This window comes from Antrostomus carolinensis, unplaced genomic scaffold (genome assembly GCF_000700745.2).
Source record: "Antrostomus carolinensis isolate BGI_N321 unplaced genomic scaffold, ASM70074v2 scaffold19413, whole genome shotgun sequence".
Classification (NCBI taxonomy): Eukaryota; Metazoa; Chordata; class Aves; order Caprimulgiformes; family Caprimulgidae; genus Antrostomus; species Antrostomus carolinensis.
Genome location: NW_010303361.1, coordinates 1 through 22,157, shown reverse-complemented (window position 1 = coordinate 22,157; position 22,157 = coordinate 1). Strand labels below are relative to the sequence as shown.

The 22,157-nt window shown below is 46.9% G+C and overlaps 1 protein-coding gene and 1 non-coding gene across 2 annotated transcripts; both read left to right on the top strand.

Moving 5' to 3' along the window:
• Nucleotides 1–6: 6 nt before the first annotated feature.
• CHD4 (chromodomain helicase DNA binding protein 4) lies at nucleotides 7–21,642 on the top strand. Its single transcript, XM_029084042.1, is given in 39 exon segments — nucleotides 7–31; nucleotides 2,389–2,516; nucleotides 2,710–2,901; nucleotides 3,296–3,414; nucleotides 3,848–4,089; nucleotides 4,176–4,303; nucleotides 4,415–4,550; nucleotides 4,989–5,170; nucleotides 5,305–5,544; nucleotides 6,522–6,725; nucleotides 6,833–7,038; nucleotides 7,269–7,400; nucleotides 7,707–7,803; nucleotides 8,268–8,459; nucleotides 8,547–8,747; nucleotides 9,698–9,835; nucleotides 11,899–12,020; nucleotides 12,132–12,305; nucleotides 12,644–12,785; nucleotides 13,252–13,383; nucleotides 13,494–13,611; nucleotides 13,826–13,950; nucleotides 14,242–14,543; nucleotides 14,574–14,824; nucleotides 14,990–15,163; nucleotides 15,264–15,371; nucleotides 15,521–15,609; nucleotides 15,692–15,825; nucleotides 16,330–16,474; nucleotides 16,662–16,827; nucleotides 17,803–17,912; nucleotides 18,153–18,285; nucleotides 18,528–18,605; nucleotides 18,721–18,858; nucleotides 18,953–19,061; nucleotides 19,387–19,519; nucleotides 20,465–20,660; nucleotides 20,790–20,965; nucleotides 21,088–21,642. Coding segments are annotated over 36 exon segments (5,451 nt in total). The 5' UTR covers nucleotides 7–31; nucleotides 2,389–2,516; nucleotides 2,710–2,901; nucleotides 3,296–3,334; the 3' UTR covers nucleotides 21,106–21,642.
• Nucleotides 17,435–17,574, top strand: LOC114818397 (small Cajal body-specific RNA 11). The gene has a single exon (XR_003766156.1).
• Nucleotides 21,643–22,157: the final 515 nt, after the last annotated feature.

Here is a 22,157-nt window from a genome sequence, read left to right as displayed (position 1 = left end):
CTGCTGAACAATGCTATTGCCCAGCATCCAGGTACGGAGAGCCTGCGGGGCACGCGTGTGAAATGGGGGTGATGCGACTTCAAGCTGCATGTGTGAAATGCGCAGTATGCTGGGGAATGTATTTTTTTTTTCATTTACTACGAGTCACACATATGTTTTGATTTTGATATCCGAGTCCTGGAGTTACTTCAAAGCGCAAGGCTCATGGCTTTGTGTCAGGTGAAGCTGACTTTGTTTCAAGCCATTGCAGGTTGTCAGGGCCCAGGCTTTGAGGAGATGTAAGGGGTGCAGGCAGAGCATCCGATTCTGATGGGGTACCAAAATGCCTGCAAGACTCATATTTTGTGAATGGAAGGGGGTAGTATGTGAAAGGGCAGGGTGCCTGGCTTGCTTTCATCTGGGAACTCAGACCGGCTGACGTCCAGAGCAAACTGCCCTGGGCTGTTGCGTGACCCACTTTCCTTCATCACCACACCCAATTATTGAGGTTTCTTGTGATTCTTGCTCCATGCTGCTTGCTCACCTTTGCTTTTCTAGTAGTCTTTATTCCTTGCCTTTTCCCTGGTGTTTGCATCCTCATCATCAACATGAGACGAGTTAGAGCCATGGGTACTCTTCTGTTTTGTTTGTTTTGTTGTTGCGGCTGTTGTTGATGACTTGCTCTGTGGACCTACATCTGGATTCTCTGCTTTGCTGTGAAAAGGAATAAAGTATATCCTCATGCGCTGGGTTGTAAGACAAGTTTGAGTTTTCCTACTAACACATGCTGTAGTGTTGTATGAGAGAAATGTTGCAACTGGAAAGGGAAAATGGTGTTGTGGGCTGTTTGTTTGGTGTTTTTTCTTGAGCTTTGACTCTAGGGTTTTCTAGCACCTCTGAAAGCTTAGGCAGAAGGGGACTGTCAATAAGCCTTGTAAGGAAAATCTTGATGAAGAAAAACTGTTAAAATCCCTGTAAACTGGAGACTTTCAGGTAATACGTTGGAAAGGATGAGACACCAAACCAGAACTTGGAGGAGAAGAGGTGGGATCCCAGAAGGACCTGGTGTTGTAGGGCCATGGGAGCGAAGAGACATCCATTGGTTGGGAATATGGCAGGGGCCAGGTGTGAAACCCCATGTTCTGAGAGCCGGACCTCTGCTGTTTCACCCCTGGCTACGGTAGCTCCTCTGACCCGTTGCTTCCTCCATCCTGCCCAGCTCCTGTGGTCAGGAGGCCATTTTCCCTTGGAGGGAGAAGGAGTGACTGTGGCTGTGTGCAGTGGGCGGGGCGGCAGGGGAGGGCCTGCCGGGTGGCTGGGCTGCTCTTGCAGCTTGCCACAAAGGGAAGGGTTGTCTGGCTGCCCCTACCCCTGGGGCGGGGGGGCAGGCGGGGACGAGGGGCACGCAGATGGGAGCGTGCCTGCTGGGGAGCTGGCGTGTGTTCCTCTGGCTGGGCCGAGAGCTTGCAGGCTTTTGGCGCAGGGGGAAGGGGCTGGGGGAAGGTTGTGTCAAATCCGGATTGGAATAGAGTTGCTGAGTAACAACTTTCCTATGGAGGAGGGCGAGTAGTGGCTTACTGGCCTGTGTTGTGTGTGGCTGTAGGATGCTGTTCAGCCTGGAGAAGAGAAGGCTCCAGGGAGAGCTTCTAGCAGCCTTCCAGTACCTGAAGGGGCTCCAGGAAGGCTGAGGAGGGACTTTTGACAAGGGCAGGGAGTGACAGGACAAGGGGAAATGGCTTTAAACTGGCAGAGGGGAGATTTAGATGAGATATGAGGAAGAAATTGTTTCCTGTGAGGGTGGTGAGACACTGGCCCAGGTTTCCCAGAGAAGCTGTGGCTGCCCCCTCCCTGGAAGTGTTCAAGGCCAGGCTGGATGAGGCTTTGAGCAACCTGGTCTAGTGGAAGGTGTCCCTGCTGATGGCAGGGGGGTTGGAACGAGGTGGTCTTTAAGGTCCCTTCCAACTCAAACCATTCTGTGATTCTGTATAGGTTGGATAGTTGTGGTTTTCTTTCCTGGAGACCCATGGACTGAAATGGTGTCCTACTCAAGTTCTCAGATGTATTCTGTTTTATCTGCTTTAGCTGTGGCCATCTACTCTGTTCTCTTTCCTCTTCTCACTGGGTTATGGCCAACATCTGGTCCCCAAGATCTGAGTGCAACTCTACTTGAAGAAGGAATATTGTAGAAATAGGTGGTGCTGGGGGGGAGGGGGAAAACCATGTGCAGTGGTAACTTGTGAGATTACCTGGTATCTGTTGTGAAAGTAACAGAGTAAACAGTTAAGAACACTTCCATGTTTGTAAGCATGTAGCAAGAAGTAGACAAGTTGAGTGGTGTCGGTGAGCGGTGGGCTGTGCTGTAGTGCACAGGTGGGGTTTGAATGACACTCTTTGCCTCTTCCCCTCCAGAGCCTGAAGAAGAGCCAGAAGAAGAGCTTCTGTCAGAAGCTGAGACACCCAAAATCAAGAAGAAGAAGAAGCCCAAGAAACTAAAGGAACCCAAAGTGCCCAAGCTCAGCAAGCGTCAGAAGAAGGAGGTGAGGAAAAGGACGCCTAACGTCATGCTCTAAAATACGGATATATGGGGTGAGGGTGCTTGCTGTTGTTGTTGGCTTATGGCAGCAATGCTTTGTGTGACACCTCTAGAGCTTGAGGAGAGTGTGGTGTTTAATGCTTATCCAGCTTTTCTCACAGCGGCCTGATCTTCTCTCTCCCTCCCTCCCTCCCCAGCTGGGGGACAGCTCTGGTGAGGGGAACGAGTTTGTGGAGGAAGAAGAGGAGGTGCTGCGCTCTGACAGTGAGGGCAGTGATTACACTCCTGGGAAGAAGAAAAAGAAGAAATTGGGGCCTAAGAAGGAAAAGAAAAACAAAGCCAAGCGCAAGGAGGAGGAGGAAGAAGAGGAGGAAGATGACGACTCAAAGGTGAGAAGCTACCCTGCTGACTGATTGCTTGCTCCTTCCCATGTATCTGATTTTTGGGGATCATTGTGCTCTCCGTTTGTGATGACACATGGAGTTGGGGCTGTTCACTCTCATCTTTCTCCACTGCTTGACTTAGCCATTTTCCTTCCCACCTCACGTTCCTTCCTCTCTTCTGCCTTAAACACACCTAGAATGTGTATTGAATCAAAAGACTTTTCCCACTGATGTTCTGTTGAGGCTGTGTCCTATGGGAGTCATTAGTGGGCAGGGGAGGGGAAAAAAAATCTCCGAGTTCTGACCCATTGAGTCATCTGTAGATGTGTGGAAATTCTGTTCTTTCCTAGAGCAGAACTAGAGCTTTTTTCTCAGAGTTGCTGCGATTCTCTTTGCACAGGAGCCGAAGTCATCTGCTCAGCTTCTGGAAGACTGGGGCATGGAGGATATTGATCATATCTTCACAGAGGAGGATTACCGTACTCTGACCAACTACAAAGCTTTCAGCCAGTTTGTCAGGTGAACTGTAAGCCTGCACTTGGAAGGACTCTGGAGGAAAAAGAGATGGGATAAGGACTAGGTTCCTTGTTTTTGGAACCTCAAGGCACATTAGGGACACTAGCATCCTATCTAGAGCAAAAACTGAAGCAAGAGTAAAATTATTGATCCATGTCTTTTTTGTTATCAGTGATAGAGATGATGCACGTACTTGTTCCCGGTCCCCTTTCTGCCTTACTATACTAAAGTCCATTTCACTTTCCAAGGCCCTGAGCATTTGCATCCTGCACACAGTGTGAAGGATGGGGGTGGAAAGATTCATTGGCTGTTGAGATCAGAGATTAGAAAGGAATGTAGTTTGAGATAGAGGTGCTGATAGGGGTGGCAGCAGGGAGGAATAATGATTGAGATTTCAGGGTCGCTCAGTAACTCTTCCTTCTTTAACTGTACACAGGCCACTTATTGCAGCCAAGAACCCTAAAATAGCAGTGTCGAAGATGATGATGGTACTGGGAGCCAAGTGGAGAGAGTTTAGCACAAACAACCCCTTCAAGGGAAGTTCAGGTGCATCTGTGGCAGCTGCTGCAGCTGCAGCTGTTGCAGTAGTGGAGAGTATGGTGACAAACGTGGATGCTGTCCTGCCGCAGCCCCCTGTAGATGTGCCGCTCAGGAAAGCCAAGACGAAGGAGGGCAAAGGTGAGATGAAGAATCTGTCGGGGTGGCAGAGGGTGGGTGGTGTCAAGGCAGCAGTTATTCTGACTTACAGGCTCCTCTGTTCCCAGGACCCAATGCCCGCCGGAAGCCGAAGGCCAGTCCTCGTATTCCTGATATGAAGAAACCTAAAACAAAGAAGGTGGCACCTTTGAAAATCAAACTGGGGGGATTTGGTTCCAAGCGTAAAAGATCATCAGTAAGTGATGCTCCTTCCCTGACCTGAGGAGGAGGTGACGACATGCTAGAAATGCTGGGATGTGTGTCATGCATGCCTGAGTAGCAGAGCTTTTTTTCTTACCTACCTCAGAGTGAAGATGATGATCTGGATGTGGAGTCAGACTTTGATGATGCCAGCATCAACAGCTACTCTGTTTCAGATGGATCTACGAGCCGTAGTAGCCGCAGTCGCAAAAAACTCAAAGCTGGGAAGAAGAAAAAGAAAGGTACTGATGCTTCCTGTCAGTTGCAGACAGAAGCACAGCTAGGTGCTTAGAAAGGTTAGAGGAGTATCTGTGCAGAATTTGAATATTTAACAGGGTACTTGAGGGAGAATTGTTCATGAAGGAAAAACCTGGTATTATTTTTAATAAGGAAAAGGTTTTCAAGAGTTCCTTCTCACCTTGGCAGAGAAACAGCTCCAGGTCCTGAGTTTTCCTGGCCTCTACTGCACCTTTAATTTCATGGGTGGATGGAGGCACAAAGGGACTTGTTTTACCCTGGTTCCAGCTCTTGCTGTCTGCCCTGTTTAGTGACACAGAGCATGAGTTTTGTATTCTGGATCTCTGTATTACTGTGTAGGCTGTTGGGAGAATATGCTCCCTCGCTGCAGGATGCCTGTACCTGTCGTTTGTACTGTTGTAACTCCTCACCACCCTGTGCAGGTGAGGAGGACTCCACAGTGGCTGTGGATGGCTATGAGACCGATCACCAGGACTACTGTGAGGTGTGCCAGCAGGGAGGAGAAATTATACTGTGTGATACCTGCCCTCGTGCCTACCACATGGTTTGCCTGGATCCAGACATGGAGAAAGCCCCAGAGGGCAAATGGAGCTGCCCACACTGTGTGAGTACTGGATTCCCCCAAACTGTATGAGGGATCATGGAAGGGGACCTCAAGTGACTTGGGGCTGCTCTTCTGGGGTAATAAAATAATCACAAATATATGATTTTTGGTTTTCTGGTTTCCCTTTCCTGTAGGAAAAAGAGGGCATTCAGTGGGAAGCAAAGGAGGATAACTCTGAAGGTGAGGAAATCCTGGAGGATGTTGTGGGGGATGCTGAGGAAGAGGATGACCACCACATGGAGTTCTGTAGAGTCTGCAAGGATGGAGGAGAGCTGCTGTGCTGTGATGCCTGTCCTTCATCCTATCACATCCACTGTCTGAATCCCCCATTGCCAGAGATTCCCAATGGAGAGTGGCTGTGTCCTCGCTGCACTGTGAGTTTCTGCTGGTACCGTTCTCCCGTGGCTACAAGAAATGATTGCTCTAATCCCCTTGGACTGTCATGTTTTCACAGAAGTGCTTAGTCCTCTGAAGACACTATCTCCTCTCATGCTTTTGTTGTAGAGCATGAAGGCCTGGCTTTTGTGGCTGGATTGCACCTTGTCGGTTGGCTGCTTTCTCCAGACAGTGGGATGGACAGGGCGTTACAGCCACTGAGTCTCGCGAGGTTTGCCCATCTGCAGAGTAGCTGGGCAAGTTTTGGGCCCAGGATGCCAAGGCTCAGTTTTCTTGGATCCTGTATGTATGTAGAAGCAGAAGAATGAGTGCAAGCAAATTCAGTGCTTAAAAAATATTTTAAGCTGGTGCTGAGCCAAACGTGGGGTTTTTTTGGTTTTTGTTTTTTGGGGTTTTTTTTGCACTGCAGGCTCTGTAATACCAAACCCTTTCTTAGTAGATGGTTGGGAGAAACAACTTTCCAGGAAGTTCTTGAAATTAAATATTATAAATGGTGTTAGGTGCTTTCATTAGGTGATAAGGACTTTCATGATGAACGTAAAAGCTGCTTCAGGATATATCCTTATGCTGGGCCAATAGTTTTACAGCAAAACACTTCCTGTACAAACTTGCATTGGTGTGTTGGTAGGACAGGCCACTGGGCTTGTCAAGCCTGGCAATTTCTGTATCTCATATACAATTTCTGAATTGGTGTGGCCTTGGGGAGGCAACTAAATTGAGATACTGAATTCAGTTTTGGAGTTGTCAGTCCTAGGGAAAAAAAAAAAAAGACAAACTGAAGAAAGCTGAGAGAAATGCTGGAGATAAGATGAAAGCTTCCAAGCCCAAAAAGCAAATTCCATCTGCATAGTAGAGCTATAACAAAGGAAGAGAAATGTGACTCTGTGTTTCTGTGCCTCAGCACTTGTGTGTTATATGTACACTCTGATGTAACAAGCTCTGTTTAACTCTTCAGTGCCCAGCTTTGAAAGGAAAGGTGCAGAAGATCTTGATCTGGAAGTGGGGTCAGCCCCCAGTTGGCCCTCCACCTCCACGTCCACCTGATGCAGACCCTAATGCTCCTCCCCCGAAGCCTCTGGAGGGTCGGCCTGAGAGGCAGTTCTTTGTCAAATGGCAGGGCATGTCCTACTGGCACTGCTCCTGGGTGTCCGAGTTGCAGGTGAGTGGAGGACTCCAATTGTGCTGTAAGGATGGAGAGTTGGGGGGGAAGGTATTTTGGATAGTTGGGGGGGAAACACTTACTAACTGTTTCTGTCCTGACTCCAGCTGGAGCTGCACTGCCAGGTCATGTTTCGAAATTACCAACGCAAAAATGATATGGATGAGCCACCCTCAGGGGACTTTGGAGGGGAGGAGGAGAAAAGCCGAAAGAGAAAGAACAAGGACCCCAAATATGCTGAGATGGAGGAGCGCTTCTATCGATACGGGATCAAACCTGAGTGGATGATGATCCACAGGATCCTTAATCATAGGTAGGGGAGGTAGAGAAGAGGATTTTCAACAAAGACCTTAAGAAGGGCCAAGGGAGAGTGGATGAGCTAAACTGCAGTGTGACTGGGGGAAGCAGTGGGAGTTCTTTTGTTGGTATGACAAACATTGTTCTTCTTTCTGTTGCTTCATTAAGGGTTCCTTTCCTTCTCTCTCATTTGAGTGGATTGAGTGAATACTGTCATTTCACTGTGCTTACTGGTTTCTTCTGCAGTGTGGATAAGAAGGGGAATGTCCACTATTTGATTAAATGGCGAGACCTACCCTATGACCAGGCATCCTGGGAAAGTGAAGATGTGGATATCCAAGATTATGACCTCTACAAGCAAGCCTACTGGAATCACAGGTAAGAAGAGTACCGAGAAGTTGCGTTCCTTTCCCTTCCCTCAAGAGAAAATACTGGAGTGTCAGCCCCTAGCACTGGCTCGATTTGTATATGGAGACAGCCAAGAAGCATCTTGTTGCTGATTCCTTCTTCCTTCGGGTAGGGACCTTGTGCCCTCTCCACCAGTTCAGTTCATGAAGGTTCCAGTCCTGTTCTCTTGAGCCTGTTTGAGTTGGCTGATCACCCTGCTATTCTTTGCAATAGTTTTCCCTTGATCTATTACAAAAAACATTAAACTTGCACATTCTTGGGGCTGTCTCTGCACAGGGAGCTGATGAGAGGTGAAGAGGGCAGGCCTGGTAAGAAGTTAAAGAAAGTGAAGATGCGGAAACTGGAAAGGCCCCCTGAGACTCCCACGGTAGATGTAAGTTATTGTTTATTGCTTAGGAGCCATCTGATATAGCTGCTTATTTGGGGGTGGGAGGCAAGCAAATAAGAAACTGAATAAGAGTGAAGAGCACATGGTTTAGAGTTCTTTCCTGGCTCAAAAAATGAAGGGGTTATAGAGCCTTCAGTCAAAATATCACCTTGTCTGTTGGGTGAGAGACTGGCTGGCTCTTGGTAAAAGGTTTGTTTATTGTTTTGTTTTGTGTGTTTTTTTTTTTTTGTTGTTGTTGTTGTGTTTTTTTTTAAAAACTAAACCCAAACAACAAACTCTTTTTGGTGCGTACATTTTGACTCTTTGGGAATTTCTGCCTGGTATTAGCCTGGTTATCATCTGAAGTCTCGTCTGCACTAGGGAATGTATGGGTTAATGGGAGGAGTGTCTTAGTTAGCTGTCTAGTTCAGGTAAAGGAGGATCTTGATTCTTTCTCCTTTCCACTGTAGCCAACAGTGAAATATGACCGGCAACCAGAGTACCTCGATGTAACAGGGGGGACCTTGCATCCCTACCAACTGGAAGGACTGAACTGGCTGCGCTTCTCTTGGGCCCAGGGCACAGATACAATCTTGGCTGATGAAATGGGTCTGGGAAAGACTGTGCAGACAGCTGTGTTCCTATATTCCTTATACAAAGAGGTGAGAGCTGGGAGATCACTACCCAGGGAGATTCTGCCTGTGTCAGTACTTGCACTCATCTCATGCTCTTACTGACTCTATTCCTAGGGCCACTCAAAGGGTCCCTTCTTGGTGAGTGCCCCGCTGTCCACAATCATCAACTGGGAACGAGAATTTGAGATGTGGGCCCCAGATATGTATGTAGTGACCTACGTTGGGGACAAAGACAGCCGGGCCATCATCCGTGAGAATGAGTTCACTTTTGAGGATAATGCCATACGTGGAGGCAAAAAAGCATCCAGAATGAAGGTACAGAACTGCTGTAATGCAAGCCTGAACTGAAGGAAGCTTTCAGCAGCTGGGATTCAGATACTCTGGTGTCCCTGGGAACTGATTGTACTGGTAGTTTCCAGGGGGAAATAACTGCAAATTGATGACTAGTGGGCATTTAAACTCTTGCTCTAGACTGTTTAAACACTCCTACCAGTCTGAACTAATTCAGTACTGGAAAGAGTTGACTAAGATAATACTGACTGTATGCAATCTGTGAAGTTTTGCATCATTTCTGCAGATCTAAATCAGTGTCAGAATTGCCATTGTATGAAAAAGACAAACATACAGAAATGTATGAACTTTTTAATCTCTCTGAGGAACTGTCTAACAGTGAGGCCATACCTAGACATCTGAGAAACTGTATTCTGTACCCAAGGCAGGAAGGAAGAGCCTGATCTAGGTGGCTGGTTTTTGTAGAACTTTAGTCTTCATAGTAAAAGCAAGGTGGGAGCTAAAGCTTTCCAATGGCAGAGATAGATGGGACTCCTTTGCTTCCATTGAAATTGAACTGCATTAAGTACTAACAGTAATTTAAAGTTCCAAGATAAAGTGGAATACTTTATCTTACTTATATTTTGTAAGTCTTGGCTTTTTGTTGAGACACTCTTCGCCAGATCTCATTTTGCCTGTATTTGCTGCTTATTTGTTAAACTTCTCTGTTACAACATCTGGCAGCTGTCCAGAAGTAGCAGGTACTGAGGGGGTTTGAGAGACTTTTATGTGTTAAACAAGTAATGGGGGATTAAAAGGCTGGAATGGTTTGGGTAGCATTTTGAATCTTGTGACAGGAAGCTGTGGGTGGGAAGAGTTTTTGATGTGCTGTTTGACCAGGGCTCATCTGAATAACTTGATGGAGAAACACTGCATCTGCTTTGTCCTGAGGCATTCTCTTACCCTGTTACCATGTTCATCCTTTTCCTTTGCAGAAGGAGGCTGCTGTGAAGTTCCACGTGCTCCTCACTTCCTATGAACTGATCACAATTGATATGGCCATACTAGGCTCTATTGACTGGGCCTGCCTCATTGTGGATGAAGCTCACAGGCTGAAAAACAATCAGTCGAAGGTACAGAGAAGCATAGGTGGCTTATAAGGTTTAGAGGCACGTGCTGCAGAGGGGGATGGGCAGGGAGTGTTCAGAAGATTAGATGGTTAGACAGCTGCTCCTAAGCACATAAGTTTGTCTGCCAACTTAAACATTTGTTCAATTTGATGCATTATTAAAAAACAAACAAACAAAAAAATCCCAAACTATAGCCTTCATTTGGAAATCCACTCTCATTGGCAACAACCTCACTTTTTTACATATTGCTGGTTAAAACAGCTTTCTGTCTGGGTGAATAGGCAATTGATGTACACTGGAAAACAGAAAAACCTGGGTGTTGTCGTTGCTCTCCAGTACAAACTGGCTTCTCTGAAAGCAGAATCATATCTGCACCACCTCTGTTCTGGAAGTTTACCATACTGAGCGTAAAACAAGCTGCTTTAGCAAAATTAGATTGCTCTCTGCATTCATCTAGCTTTGTAGCAGAACTAATTAGATGTTATAGAAATGGGAGAGGTGGTTAGAGGTGTTAAAAAATGCCTAGGTAAATGCTGAAAGCTGTATAGCTGCTTTTATATGAGGCTGCATCTTGACTAAGCTTGTTTAAATTCAGTAGACTTGACTGTGCTGTCTTAATCCAGCCCCTTCCTAAACTCTTGTGCCTTAGTTCTGGTATTGATTTGTCTGTCTTCAGCTGGGTTCTAGTGCTCAGTGCACTAGGAGCAATTGTTCTTGGAAATCTGGTTTTATAGGTTCATGGAGACTAAAACAAAACTGCTTCCTGATTTCTCTTTTTGTTTGTTTAAACAGCTTTAGCTTTTTGGATCTTGGTGTGAGGCATCTTTGAGACATCACACCTGTGTTTGCAGTCCACTTTCCAGATCTCTCTTTACTATAGGCACTAAGACTGGATACCATTCTATGCATAGCATTGAAACTATTGGCAGTAATAATGAATGCTTACTATTAATATTCATTAATTGAAAGAGGATGTAAAGGCTCAAGGTTACACTGTGACAAATAGTTTCAATTGGTTATCCACCAAGGCCATTAAATCTGCCTTTTTCTAGAGCAGTTTCCTATCACATAAAGACAGTTTCAGGTGTTTGACTACAAGATGGGTCAGGTTTTCCTTGACAGGTTGTTATCTACCAAAGTTTTACCCATATAACCAGTAACTTCCATATTTGATTCCAAAATGATAATATTTTTGACTATAACTATGTAGAATGATAAATCCCTGTGGAAGCCACTAGAAGAATACTTTGTGGTATAATAACTGGAAAATAAGTGGTGGTAGGTTTCTTTTTTTTGTTGTCGTTTGTTTCTTATCTAGTACAAGCTACTTTCCTTGAGTTTGACCTTGTATTGTGCTAAGTGTAAAATAAGCAAAGAAAGGGCTAAGCTCAGACATAAATTACTGCTTTATTGTCAATTTTTGCTAGTGAACATGGTACACTTGTGCTTTTCAGTTCAGTACTTAAACTGCTCACTACCTCTGTCTGGAATGACTTCATTGTTGTGAAAACCAGCACAAATTACCTTAAAGACACATTGGCAATCCCTTAGCTCTTTTTCTCCTCTGCTTGTTCAGAGCTCTGGAACATTGCCAGGATTGATATGAATAGGAAGAGTGACTTGGCTGTTTCTAGAATTCTCAAGGCAGAGTAGTTGTAAGAATGTGGAACGCTAATTTAGCAAGAAAAAGTACATAGTATAGCAGTCTGGAAACGATTGGTGGTCTGAGAGAGCTTGTAACTTAGAAGAGCAAAGGAAACCTACCAGCACCTGATGGCTTGTAGGATTTGCTGCAGTCATGTTTTAGCTATGCAGAGCAATGATCCAAATGAGATCAGTCTAGTGACCCTGACTGGAATGTGAACTACTTGGAGCTCTTGTCCAAACAGCTGATGTGATCTAAATTGAACCCTAGGTTGGTGTCAACTTTGGTTCTTTTTCTAGGAGAAAGTTTTGTAGGCCTGTGACTTAATAAGCCTTTGACATGTTTGTGTCTTTTAGGTGGTTTGTTTTTTGTTTTTGTTTTTCTCCCCCTTGCAACTTCTTCCTTGCTCTCTACTTCTCAGTTCTTCCGTGTGCTGAACGGTTACTCCCTCCAGCACAAGCTGCTGCTTACAGGAACTCCCCTGCAGAACAACCTGGAAGAACTGTTCCACCTGCTGAACTTCCTGACGCCAGAGAGATTCCAGTATGTCTTGCAGTGCAAGTCAGCCTGCCTGTCTTGTCACTCCTATCCCCTTCCTTGGTTTTTTTGCTCTTTTTCCTTTGTGGCCTTTGCTGAGTGTCTGTTTCTCTGCAGTAACTTGGAGGGCTTCCTAGAAGAGTTTGCAGATATTGCCAAGGAAGATCAGATCAAGAAGCTCCATGACATGCTGGGCCCACACATGCTGAGGCGTCTCAAAGCTGATGTTTTCAAGAACATGCCATCTAAGACTGAACTCATTGTCAGAGTGGAGTTGAGCCCCATGCAGAAGTGAGTGTGAGGATGAAAAGAGCACCTGCTGTTGAACTGCTGTTGCTCTGTTGTGCTGTTTCAAAGAGGATGCTGAAACAGCCTCATCTTCACTATAGGGCTTTCCACACAGTGGAAAGAAGGACTATTTCCTGCTGCCACTATAGCAGAGGGAGGACTAATCCTGTGCTTTCATGTCAGGGTTAAAGAGATAGTAAATGCCACTGGCAGAGTGTAGGTAGCTGGCAGGTAATGCCAGGAGCTGTGTGGAGTTTAGCAAGAGAGTATGTTAGTCATTCTCATGAGGGGTGTCTGAGTTGTATTTTTCTTTTTTTTTCTTTTTTTTTTCTTTTTTTCAGAAAATATTATAAATATATTTTGACAAGAAACTTTGAAGCACTGAATGCACGGGGTGGTGGTAACCAAGTCTCCTTGCTCAATGTTGTTATGGATCTGAAGAAGTGCTGTAACCACCCCTACCTCTTTCCTGTGGCTGCTATGGTATGTCCAGTCCCTTATTCTGTATAAGCAAATTCCGTGCTGGCTGTTATCAGAGAGCCAGTTAGCTCCCTAGCAAAGCGTGGAGGGGTTCCTCTTCCTCTCTTTCTGCTTCTGTGGGTTTTTTACTGTTTTTTATGAAGACCAAACATTCTTGAAGGCCTTTCCTTTTCCAGTATCTTTGTATGACAGGTAGGAGCTATCTTGTGATTAATGCAAGATGAAGACTGTAAGAGTAGGGATTAAGTCAGTAAGAAAGAGGAGGGCATCTGGGAGTGAAATTGCAGGAGCCAAGGCATAGGGTGGGTAGCACTGGTGTTCCATATAAGTAGTGCTACACATTGTGGTTGTGCCAAGCTAAATGACCAGATACGAGTCAGCATGTGATGAACACGGCTAGGGACTAAGACCAACCTTTTCTTCCTCTACCCTGCCCCTGACTCCCTTTCTTTTCTCTTTCTTTTCTCAGGAAGCTCCAAAAATGCCAAATGGCATGTATGACGGTAGTGCACTTATTCGAGCCTCTGGAAAGCTGTTGCTGCTCCAGAAGATGTTAAAGAACCTTAAGGAAGGAGGTCACAGAGTGCTCATATTCTCTCAGGTATATGGGGAAAAACCCTAAGGCTGGGAATAATTTTTCTGAAAAAGGAGCCTGTTGATCTGATACCCCCTTGTCCCTGATTCTTGTGGTGCTGGTTTTCTGATACACAGATGACTAAAATGTTGGACCTTCTAGAGGACTTCTTGGAACATGAAGGGTACAAATATGAGCGGATTGATGGAGGAATAACAGGGAACATGCGTCAGGAGGCTATTGATCGCTTCAATGGTACAGAGTCTCCTCCTTGCTTTGCAAAGTGAAAACTGTTGCCCTGTATGCAGTTAGTGGTCAACACGGGATTGTTGTGGCCCAAGTCTTCCATGCTCTCCTGGAATCTTAAATTAGTAGTAATTTCCCCCTTGGGTGATGTGGGTCAGATACAAATCCTTGTTTGAGTAATGTACTCTCCCTTGATTACTTTTGTTTTTTCCTTTTATCTCAGCTCCTGGTGCTCAGCAGTTCTGCTTTCTGCTTTCAACTCGAGCTGGAGGTCTGGGTATTAACTTGGCCACAGCAGATACTGTGATTATCTATGATTCAGACTGGAACCCCCACAATGATATCCAGGTGAGTCTGAATGAGATCACTCACTATGAAATAATCCTGAGGAAGAGGGGAAATGAAACCATTTGGAGGAGTGGAGGAATGTGAGACTTCCCCTCTAGAAATATCCAAAATCAGAGCAGAGAGGATGGGTAGAGATGGGAAATGAAATAGCGGAGGGTTCTTCCCAGGTCCAGCCTTCACTAATGTTAAGAGCCAACATGGAGACAACTGGGAAACTTAGGGAGGAAGGTGGGATGTATCAGACTACTACTCGTGTAGTTCTAGACTCTTCTGAGCACATCTCTTTTCTAGGCCTTCAGTCGTGCACACAGAATTGGACAGAACAAGAAAGTGATGATATACCGCTTTGTGACAAGGGCCTCAGTGGAGGAGCGTATCACTCAGGTGGCCAAGAAGAAAATGATGCTAACTCATCTGGTAGTGAGACCAGGGTTGGGCTCCAAGACAGGCTCCATGTCCAAACAGGAACTTGATGACATTCTCAAATTTGGCACTGAAGAGCTCTTCAAGGATGAGGCTACTGAGGGGGGTGAGTGCCTGGGAGTAGAACTGAAGGAGGTGGGGAGGTCTGGCTCCTGGTTCAGTGAGTGACTGTAGGCACAGTGCTGATCGTAGCTCTACAGAGAGGTCTAGGGTGCATTCTCTGTCCTAGTCCCTTGAGATCCACACAGCAACTGTGCCTGTGCTCTTCCCTCAGGGGATAACAAAGAAGGTGAGGACAGCAGTGTTATCCACTATGATGACAAAGCAATTGAGCGTCTGTTGGATCGGAACCAGGATGAAACAGAAGATACAGAACTTCAGGGCATGAATGAGTATCTCAGCTCCTTCAAGGTGGCCCAGTACGTGGTTCGTGAAGAGGAGATGGGGGTGAGTATGAGGTGAATGTCAGCTAGTATCTTCTGCTGAATGATGGAGGATCAATTAGGCAAATTGAGCTCCGGTGCTTTTAAGGGCAAGCAGGCACATACCTGCTCAGACAGGTTGGGATTTGGAGCATAGGGCTATAAATTTGTTACCTCTCTGGGGCAGGAGGAAGAGGAGGTTGAACGGGAGATCATCAAGCAGGAGGAATCAGTGGATCCTGATTACTGGGAGAAACTGCTGCGTCACCATTATGAACAGCAACAGGAGGATCTGGCCAGGAATCTGGGCAAGGGCAAACGCATTCGCAAGCAAGTTAACTACAATGATGGCTCACAGGAGGATAGAGGTACAAATCCACAGGAACCTGAGGGAGAAATGGGTGTAAGCATACGTTGCTGGGAAGTAACGGAGTAGCGTCTCAGGCTCACGTGCTGTTTTTCTTTCAGACTGGCAGGATGACCAGTCAGATAATCAGTCAGACTATTCAGTTGCTTCTGAAGAAGGAGATGAGGACTTTGATGAGAGGTCTGAAGGTAAGTTCTGGTGAAGCCAGAGTTCCTGGATCACTTTCTCTTGAGTGTGTAAACAGCTGGGACTTGATTTGGGTGATTATACACTTTGTGGTGCTGCTCTGTGAGGGAAATATTCACACAACAATATGCTGTGCGTTGTCTCTCCTCCTTAGCTGCCTTTCTCTCTTCAGCAGCTCGTCGGCCTAGCCGCAAAGGCCTGAGAAACGATAAGGATAAGCCACTGCCTCCCTTACTTGCCCGTGTGGGAGGGAACATTGAGGTAAGTAGGACCAGGGTAGATGTTTATCCCAGCTGTTTCTGTATGGCTCTTGCCATATCTGTCTGTCTTTTCTCCATTTTAGGTCTTGGGTTTCAATGCCCGCCAGAGGAAAGCCTTTCTCAACGCTATCATGCGCTATGGAATGCCACCTCAGGATGCCTTCACCACTCAGTGGCTTGTTCGAGACCTCCGTGGCAAGTCAGAGAAAGAGTTCAAGTGAGTCTGCATTAGGCAGGGCTGGAAGACTGGCAACACCTAGTCCCTTTGAGGAAGAATGAGAATTGGGCCTTTTCTGGCCTTTCCTTAGTGACTACATTTCATTTCTGTAATGTATTTGTTGATTCTTTGTTGGGGAATGAAGTGTCAGCTGGGGGAGACTAGGGAGGCTGTCCCTAGTTCTCTTCCTTGGACTTGACTCATCAGTCACCAAAAGCAAATGGCTTTAGAGGAGTAGCACGGCCATGCAAACATGTAATGAATACTTTCCCTGAGTCCTTTTTGGGCTTATGGTTGTTTCTGGCTCAAGAGACTGAGTCAGCTGTGTGTGTAGTAATTCTGTGGGGAAATTCTCCCTTAAAGGAGCCTGAAACCCCAGAACTTGTGTTACTATGGGTTAGGAGTCTTGGGTTGATTTCCCTTATGTGTCAGAAGGGATCTGGTAACACATGTCTCCAGCTAACCTAGTTTATAGTCTAATTACTTGTCTCTTAACTGCTCCAGGGCCTATGTCTCACTGTTCATGCGCCATTTGTGTGAACCTGGAGCTGATGGTGCAGAGACCTTTGCAGATGGGGTCCCACGGGAAGGTCTTTCTCGACAGCATGTCCTTACTCGCATTGGGGTCATGTCACTTATACGCAAAAAGGTAGGTGCCAGCAGAGGAGTGTAGCTTCTGCTCTCCATACAGCTTGTAGTAACTGGAGTCCTAAGCTAGCGAGTTGCCTCTCCTTTCACACGTATTTTTTGTTGTGTGCCGAGTGGTCCATCTCTTCTGGTTTGAGGACAAGCGTTGTACGACTCTTCCAATGAATATGTCTTTCCCTCTCATGCAGGTACAGGAATTTGAGCATGTGAATGGCCGTTGGAGTATGCCAGAACTGGCAGAGATAGAAGAGAACAAGAAACTTTCACAGCCAAGCTCACCCTCTCCCAAAACTCCAACTCCTTCAACGCCAGGGGATACGCAGCCAAATACACCTGCCCCTGTTCCTCCACCTGGTGAGAGCTCCCCTCCTCATCTTAAAATCACAGACTGGTTTGGGTTGGAAGGGACCTTAAAGATCACCTCGTTCCAACCCCCCTGCCATCAGCAGGGACACCTTCACTAGCCCAGGTTGCTCAAAGCCTCTTCCAACCTGGCCTTGAACACTTCCAGGGAGGGGGCAGCCACAGCTTCTCTGGGCAACCTGGGCCAGTGTCTCACCACCCTCACAGGAAACAATTTCTTCTAACATCTCATCTAAATCTCCCCTCTGCCAATTTAAAGCTGTTACCCCTCATCGTGTCACTTGTTAAAAGTTCCTCCCCAGCCTTCCTGTAGCCCCTTCAGGTACTGGAAGGCTGCTAGAAGGTCTCCCTGGAGCCTTCTCTTCTCCAGGCTGAACAGCCCCAACTCTCTCACCCTGTCCTCACAGGAGAGGTGCTCCAGCCCTCTGATCATCTATATGTTGGGGGCCCCAGAACTGAACACAGTACTGCAGGTGGGGTCTCAGGAGAGTGGAATAGAGGGGGAGAAGCCCCTCCCTTGACCTGCTGGCCATGTTTTCCTGGATGCAGTCCAGGATATGGTTGGCCTTCTGGGCTGCAAGCATTCTTGCACAGTCCTGTGTCCTGACCTCATCCTGGCTGTTCCCCTCACCAGAGCTGTGGTGGTGGGGTCTGGGGGTGGACACAGATCAACTTACCTCTCGTGTTAGGAGGGCTGCCCAAGACATATGCGAGCCCTTAAAGGCAAGAGAGGACACTAGCTTTTCTTGGTTGAGCTGACATCAGTGAGAAGAGAAGCCCAGCATTTGTAGTGGACAGGAAAGGGGAGGGGCGGAGGTCATCTTGAGTGACGTTGGTCCCATTTTGATGGGCCTAATCTCTGGGAGCAAAGGAGATGTGTGCTTCATAACAGTGAGGGGAAGACCTTACTGATGCCTTCTTTTCTTCTTTTGTCTGCTGTGCTGCTCTGGGGTGTGGAATATACAGAAGAAGGAATAAAAGTAGAAGAAGGAGCCAATGCTAAAGAGCAAGGAGAGTCATCTGAACCAGAGAAAGAGCTCAGTGCCTCTGCTACTGAAACAGAGGTCCCTATGGAGGTGAGTGTTGGGTTGCTTGTTTGCCTTATGCAATTGCAAATGTCTCTACGCTGCCCCCTCTTCTGTGTCATTCAGCTGCTGAGACACAGGTGAGTTCTTGGAATGATATTTAAAGGTAATTCTCAGGTCCTCAGAATTGGCCTGGCAGCTTTGTGCATATTTGCTTTCCAAACTGCTGTGACTGTCTTCTGTTTCCGTGCAGTGCTTTACCTGCTTTTCATTGATTTCTGTCCTCAGCAGTGTGCCCAGCCCGTGGAGACACCGCCACAGGAAGCAAAATCCCCAGTGAACCCCACAGAAGCAGATGAAAAAAAAGTAGAGGAACCAGAGGTGAAGGAAAGACCAGATGAGCCAATGGAAGTGGAAAGCAAAGGTATCTCTAGGGAGGTTGTTTAATCTCTCAAACAGCAATAGAACCTCCCTCCCCCTCAAATACTATTCTCCTAAAGCTGCATCTTCTTTGCTCCAGCACTTCATCCTAACGAAACAGGCATTCGTGTAGGCAATCAGAGGGTCTGTTCCAGGACTCTGAACAGGGAGTTAGGGAACAGTATTAGGTTTCACAGGCTGAAGAACAAAACCTTGTACATCTCATGTTCCCCTTCTCTCTTGCAGCTGATGTGGAGAAAGTGGAAGACAGAGCACCTATTGAGAATCCCCCTGAACCTCCCATAATCACCCTGGATGAGAAAGGTGAGTCATGATAATTCCATTCTCTTCCTTAACCTCTCTCCTGCCAGCATTCCTTGTGGGTCTAACTTTCTGTGGTATCTGCTGTGCTCTCTCTAATAACTCCCTGTGTGTACAGATGAGAAAAAGGATGATGATAAGAGAGATGTGGTGATGCTGCAGAATGGAGAGATGCTGAAGGAGTCGGTAGATGAAAGGCACAAGAAGGCAGTAAAGCAGCGCTTCATGTTCAACATAGCAGATGGTGGCTTCACTGGTAAGAGAAGTTGTTATATGCTTGAACCTGTTTCTATGCCCCTGCTTGTGTTTGCGAAATAACTTTCAACTGTTTTGGTGTCTTGCCTTTCCAGAACTACACTCCCTGTGGCAGAATGAAGAGCGGGCTGCAACTGTCACAAAGAAGACCTATGAGATCTGGCATCGGCGTCACGACTACTGGCTCCTTGCTGGGATTATCAAGTATCCTTACCCTGACAGACCATTTTTCTCCCCTTGTAGATGAACTGTCATGGTGAAGGTGACTATTCTGGGTCTGACTGGAGCAAATTCAGTGAGAGAGTGCTTTTATCCTCTTTCACAAGAGGGAAAGTGATGGTGGGAGGAGGAGTTTCCGGCCAGGGTAGCTAAGACTTAGCAGGACATAGTTCTCATGCCTTTTCCTTGGCTCCTGTTCCTCCCCTTTCTGCATCCCCTCTCCCCACCCCCTCTTGAGAGCTGTATCTGCCTGGGCTATGTGTTCCCTTGTTCTCACTGCCTTTGTTTGCCTGAGCTCATCCCATCTCAGTCATGGCTACGCCCGTTGGCAGGATATTCAGAATGATCCACGTTACGCCATCCTCAATGAACCCTTCAAGGGTGAGATGAACAGGGGAAACTTCCTGGAAATAAAGAATAAATTCTTGGCGAGGAGATTTAAGGTAAGGATTTATCTTCAGTGTGATAAGTGCCTTACAGCCAGGTGGACCTCTAAGAACAAGAGCTTGCTGTTCTGAGTTTCTGCTAAGAGAGTGAAGGCCTCTGCAGTGTCTTTCATTTTAAGAGAGGAGAAAAATAAACAGTATCTCTCAGGATCATGCAGTAGATCCGTGATAGAAGCTACTTTAGAAGTGGTACTGGGAGCTTGGTTCAGTGCTCTCTCTGCAAATGGTTTTGAACAACTGGTGTGCAGGAAAGCTTAAGGTTCAAGTGGCTGTTTCCATCACAGCTGCTGCTTGGTGTGCTACAACCCACTCAGTGTGCCTAAGCAGAACTTGCAAACACTGCATGGACTGGTGAAAGGGCTGCCTTCAGTCTCTGCCTCAACGTGTCTGGGAGTGACCATAACTTAGTTCTGGGAGTGATTCAAGATCAACCCAAAATAAAGACAACATAGGTCTCAGTCTTGGGGCAAATGATTAATTCAGTGTAGTCTGGCAGTTGGGCACTAACATGATTCAGACAGATTTCTCCAAATGTTCCTGCTGTGCTGCTTAATAGGTTTTGGGTTTTTTTGACTCTTCCTATAAGTAGCATGGGATACTTATCCCTTGGGTTCAAAGAGAAAGCTGCATCCCCTTTGCTGCATACAGAGAGTAAAATAGCAAATGACTTGGTCTTCAAAAAGAATCTGAGGAGGCCTGAGATTCCTAGAGGATTTTATTGGTAGTCTGCTCTTAAACTAGATGTAGCCTGGTTTTTCTGTGTACCTGGCTTAGCTTAATGGAGCCCTTAATTGTTTTGGGCTCTTTAGGCTTTACTCAGTATAAACAGAAGCTGGTGAAAGGAGGTTCAGCTGCAAAATTTCACTCATGAGATGGTGGAGAACTGGATTAGGAGAGACTGGAGAAACTGAAAGCCTCTCTCATTGCTGCCCCATCTTGCAGCTCCTGGAGCAGGCGCTGGTGATCGAGGAGCAGTTGCGGCGAGCTGCCTATCTGAACATGTCAGAGGACCCATCTCATCCATCGATGGCTCTGAACACGCGCTTTGCAGAGGTGGAATGCCTGGCTGAGAGCCACCAGCACCTATCCAAGGAGTCAATGGCTGGGAATAAACCAGCCAATGCTGTGCTGCACAAAGGTAATGCAGTGTGTTAAACAAGGGGGGGAGGGGGAGGGTGGGTAGGTGGTTCAGCATCACTGTCCCTTCTGCTCTCTTCCCTGTGGGGCATCCCTTTCCCCTCTGAACAGATGTCCCTTTCTCTTCTAGTTCTGAAGCAGTTGGAGGAGCTTTTGAGTGACATGAAGGCAGATGTGACTCGTTTGCCTGCCACCATTGCCCGGATCCCCCCTGTGGCAGTACGCCTCCAGATGTCGGAGCGCAACATCCTAAGCCGGCTGGCCAACCGCAGCAGTGAGCCCCCTCCACCGCCACCTCCCCAACAAGTACGTACCCTCTCTGGACAGTAAGCAGAGTCACCTCAGGGAGAGTGAGGCTTCTGTGGGGAAAGCCAGGGGCCATTGCTGCCCAGCCACTGGGTCTCAGATCATCTTCTCTTGCCTCACAGGTGGCCCAGCAGCAGTGAGTCCCTGGCCCAATGCTGTTGACCTTTTGGCCAAGCTGAAGTGACCCCCCCTCCCCACCCCACCCCTTCACGCTCTACCCCTCTGCCTGACATTCCTGACTGGGTGCTGTTTCCCTCCATGGAAGCTGTGGTGCAGGTCTCTGGGAGGAGAAGGAACTCCTTCCTCTGCCGCCAGCCCGTTGGAGCAAGGAGTGTGCTTAGGAAAGAGGGGGATGTATGATGGACTCTGTACATAGTGACTGGAGGCCACAGCGCCATGTCTGTTACACGGAGAACCTGGCTGCATTGCTTGCTGCCTCCGCCTGGAATTCCAGTTTTTGTTTTTAATTTTATTTTGAGTTTGTTTACTGAGATGAGTGCGCAGGCAAGACCAAGCAAAAGCCAGGACAGAGACAAAGCTACCTCCATCAAGATCCTTTTTAATAGAAAAAACTGACTGGACTTGTCTACTAATAAGCAGCTTGAAGACAAAAACAAAAAAAAAAAAACAGAACAAAACCTTGGTAAAACTGAAAAATAAAGTTTCCTTGTATTTTATGTTGTTGCCTCTATTTAGCAGGAGACGGGTGGGAGTAATTACTTTGTCTTCCCCTGCTGTGACCAATTCCTTCTCCCTCAGTTAGAGGTCTTTTCCAACCTTAATGATTCTATGATTCTAACATCATCAAGTCCAACACCACCCTCCCCCTTAAACCATGTCCTTAAGTGCTGTGTCTACACGATTTTTGCACACCTCCAGGGATGGTGACTCCACCACTCCCCTGGGCAGCCTGTTCCAATGCTTGACAGAATAAATTCTTCCTAATCGCCAATCTCAACCTTTCCTGGTGCAACTTGAGGGTGTTTCTTCTCTCACTTCTTACGTGGGAGGAGAGACCAAGCATCTCCCTGTCCTTGCAGTGAGGGGCCCAAAACCGGACACAGGACTCGGGTGCGGCCTCACCGGCGCCCAGGAGGTGCCGTTTTCCTGGGTAACAGCAGGTTTGGGGACACCCTGCGCCTCTCAAGTTCTCCTCCCTCTCTCCTTGCCCACGTGCCGGCCCTTTCTCTGC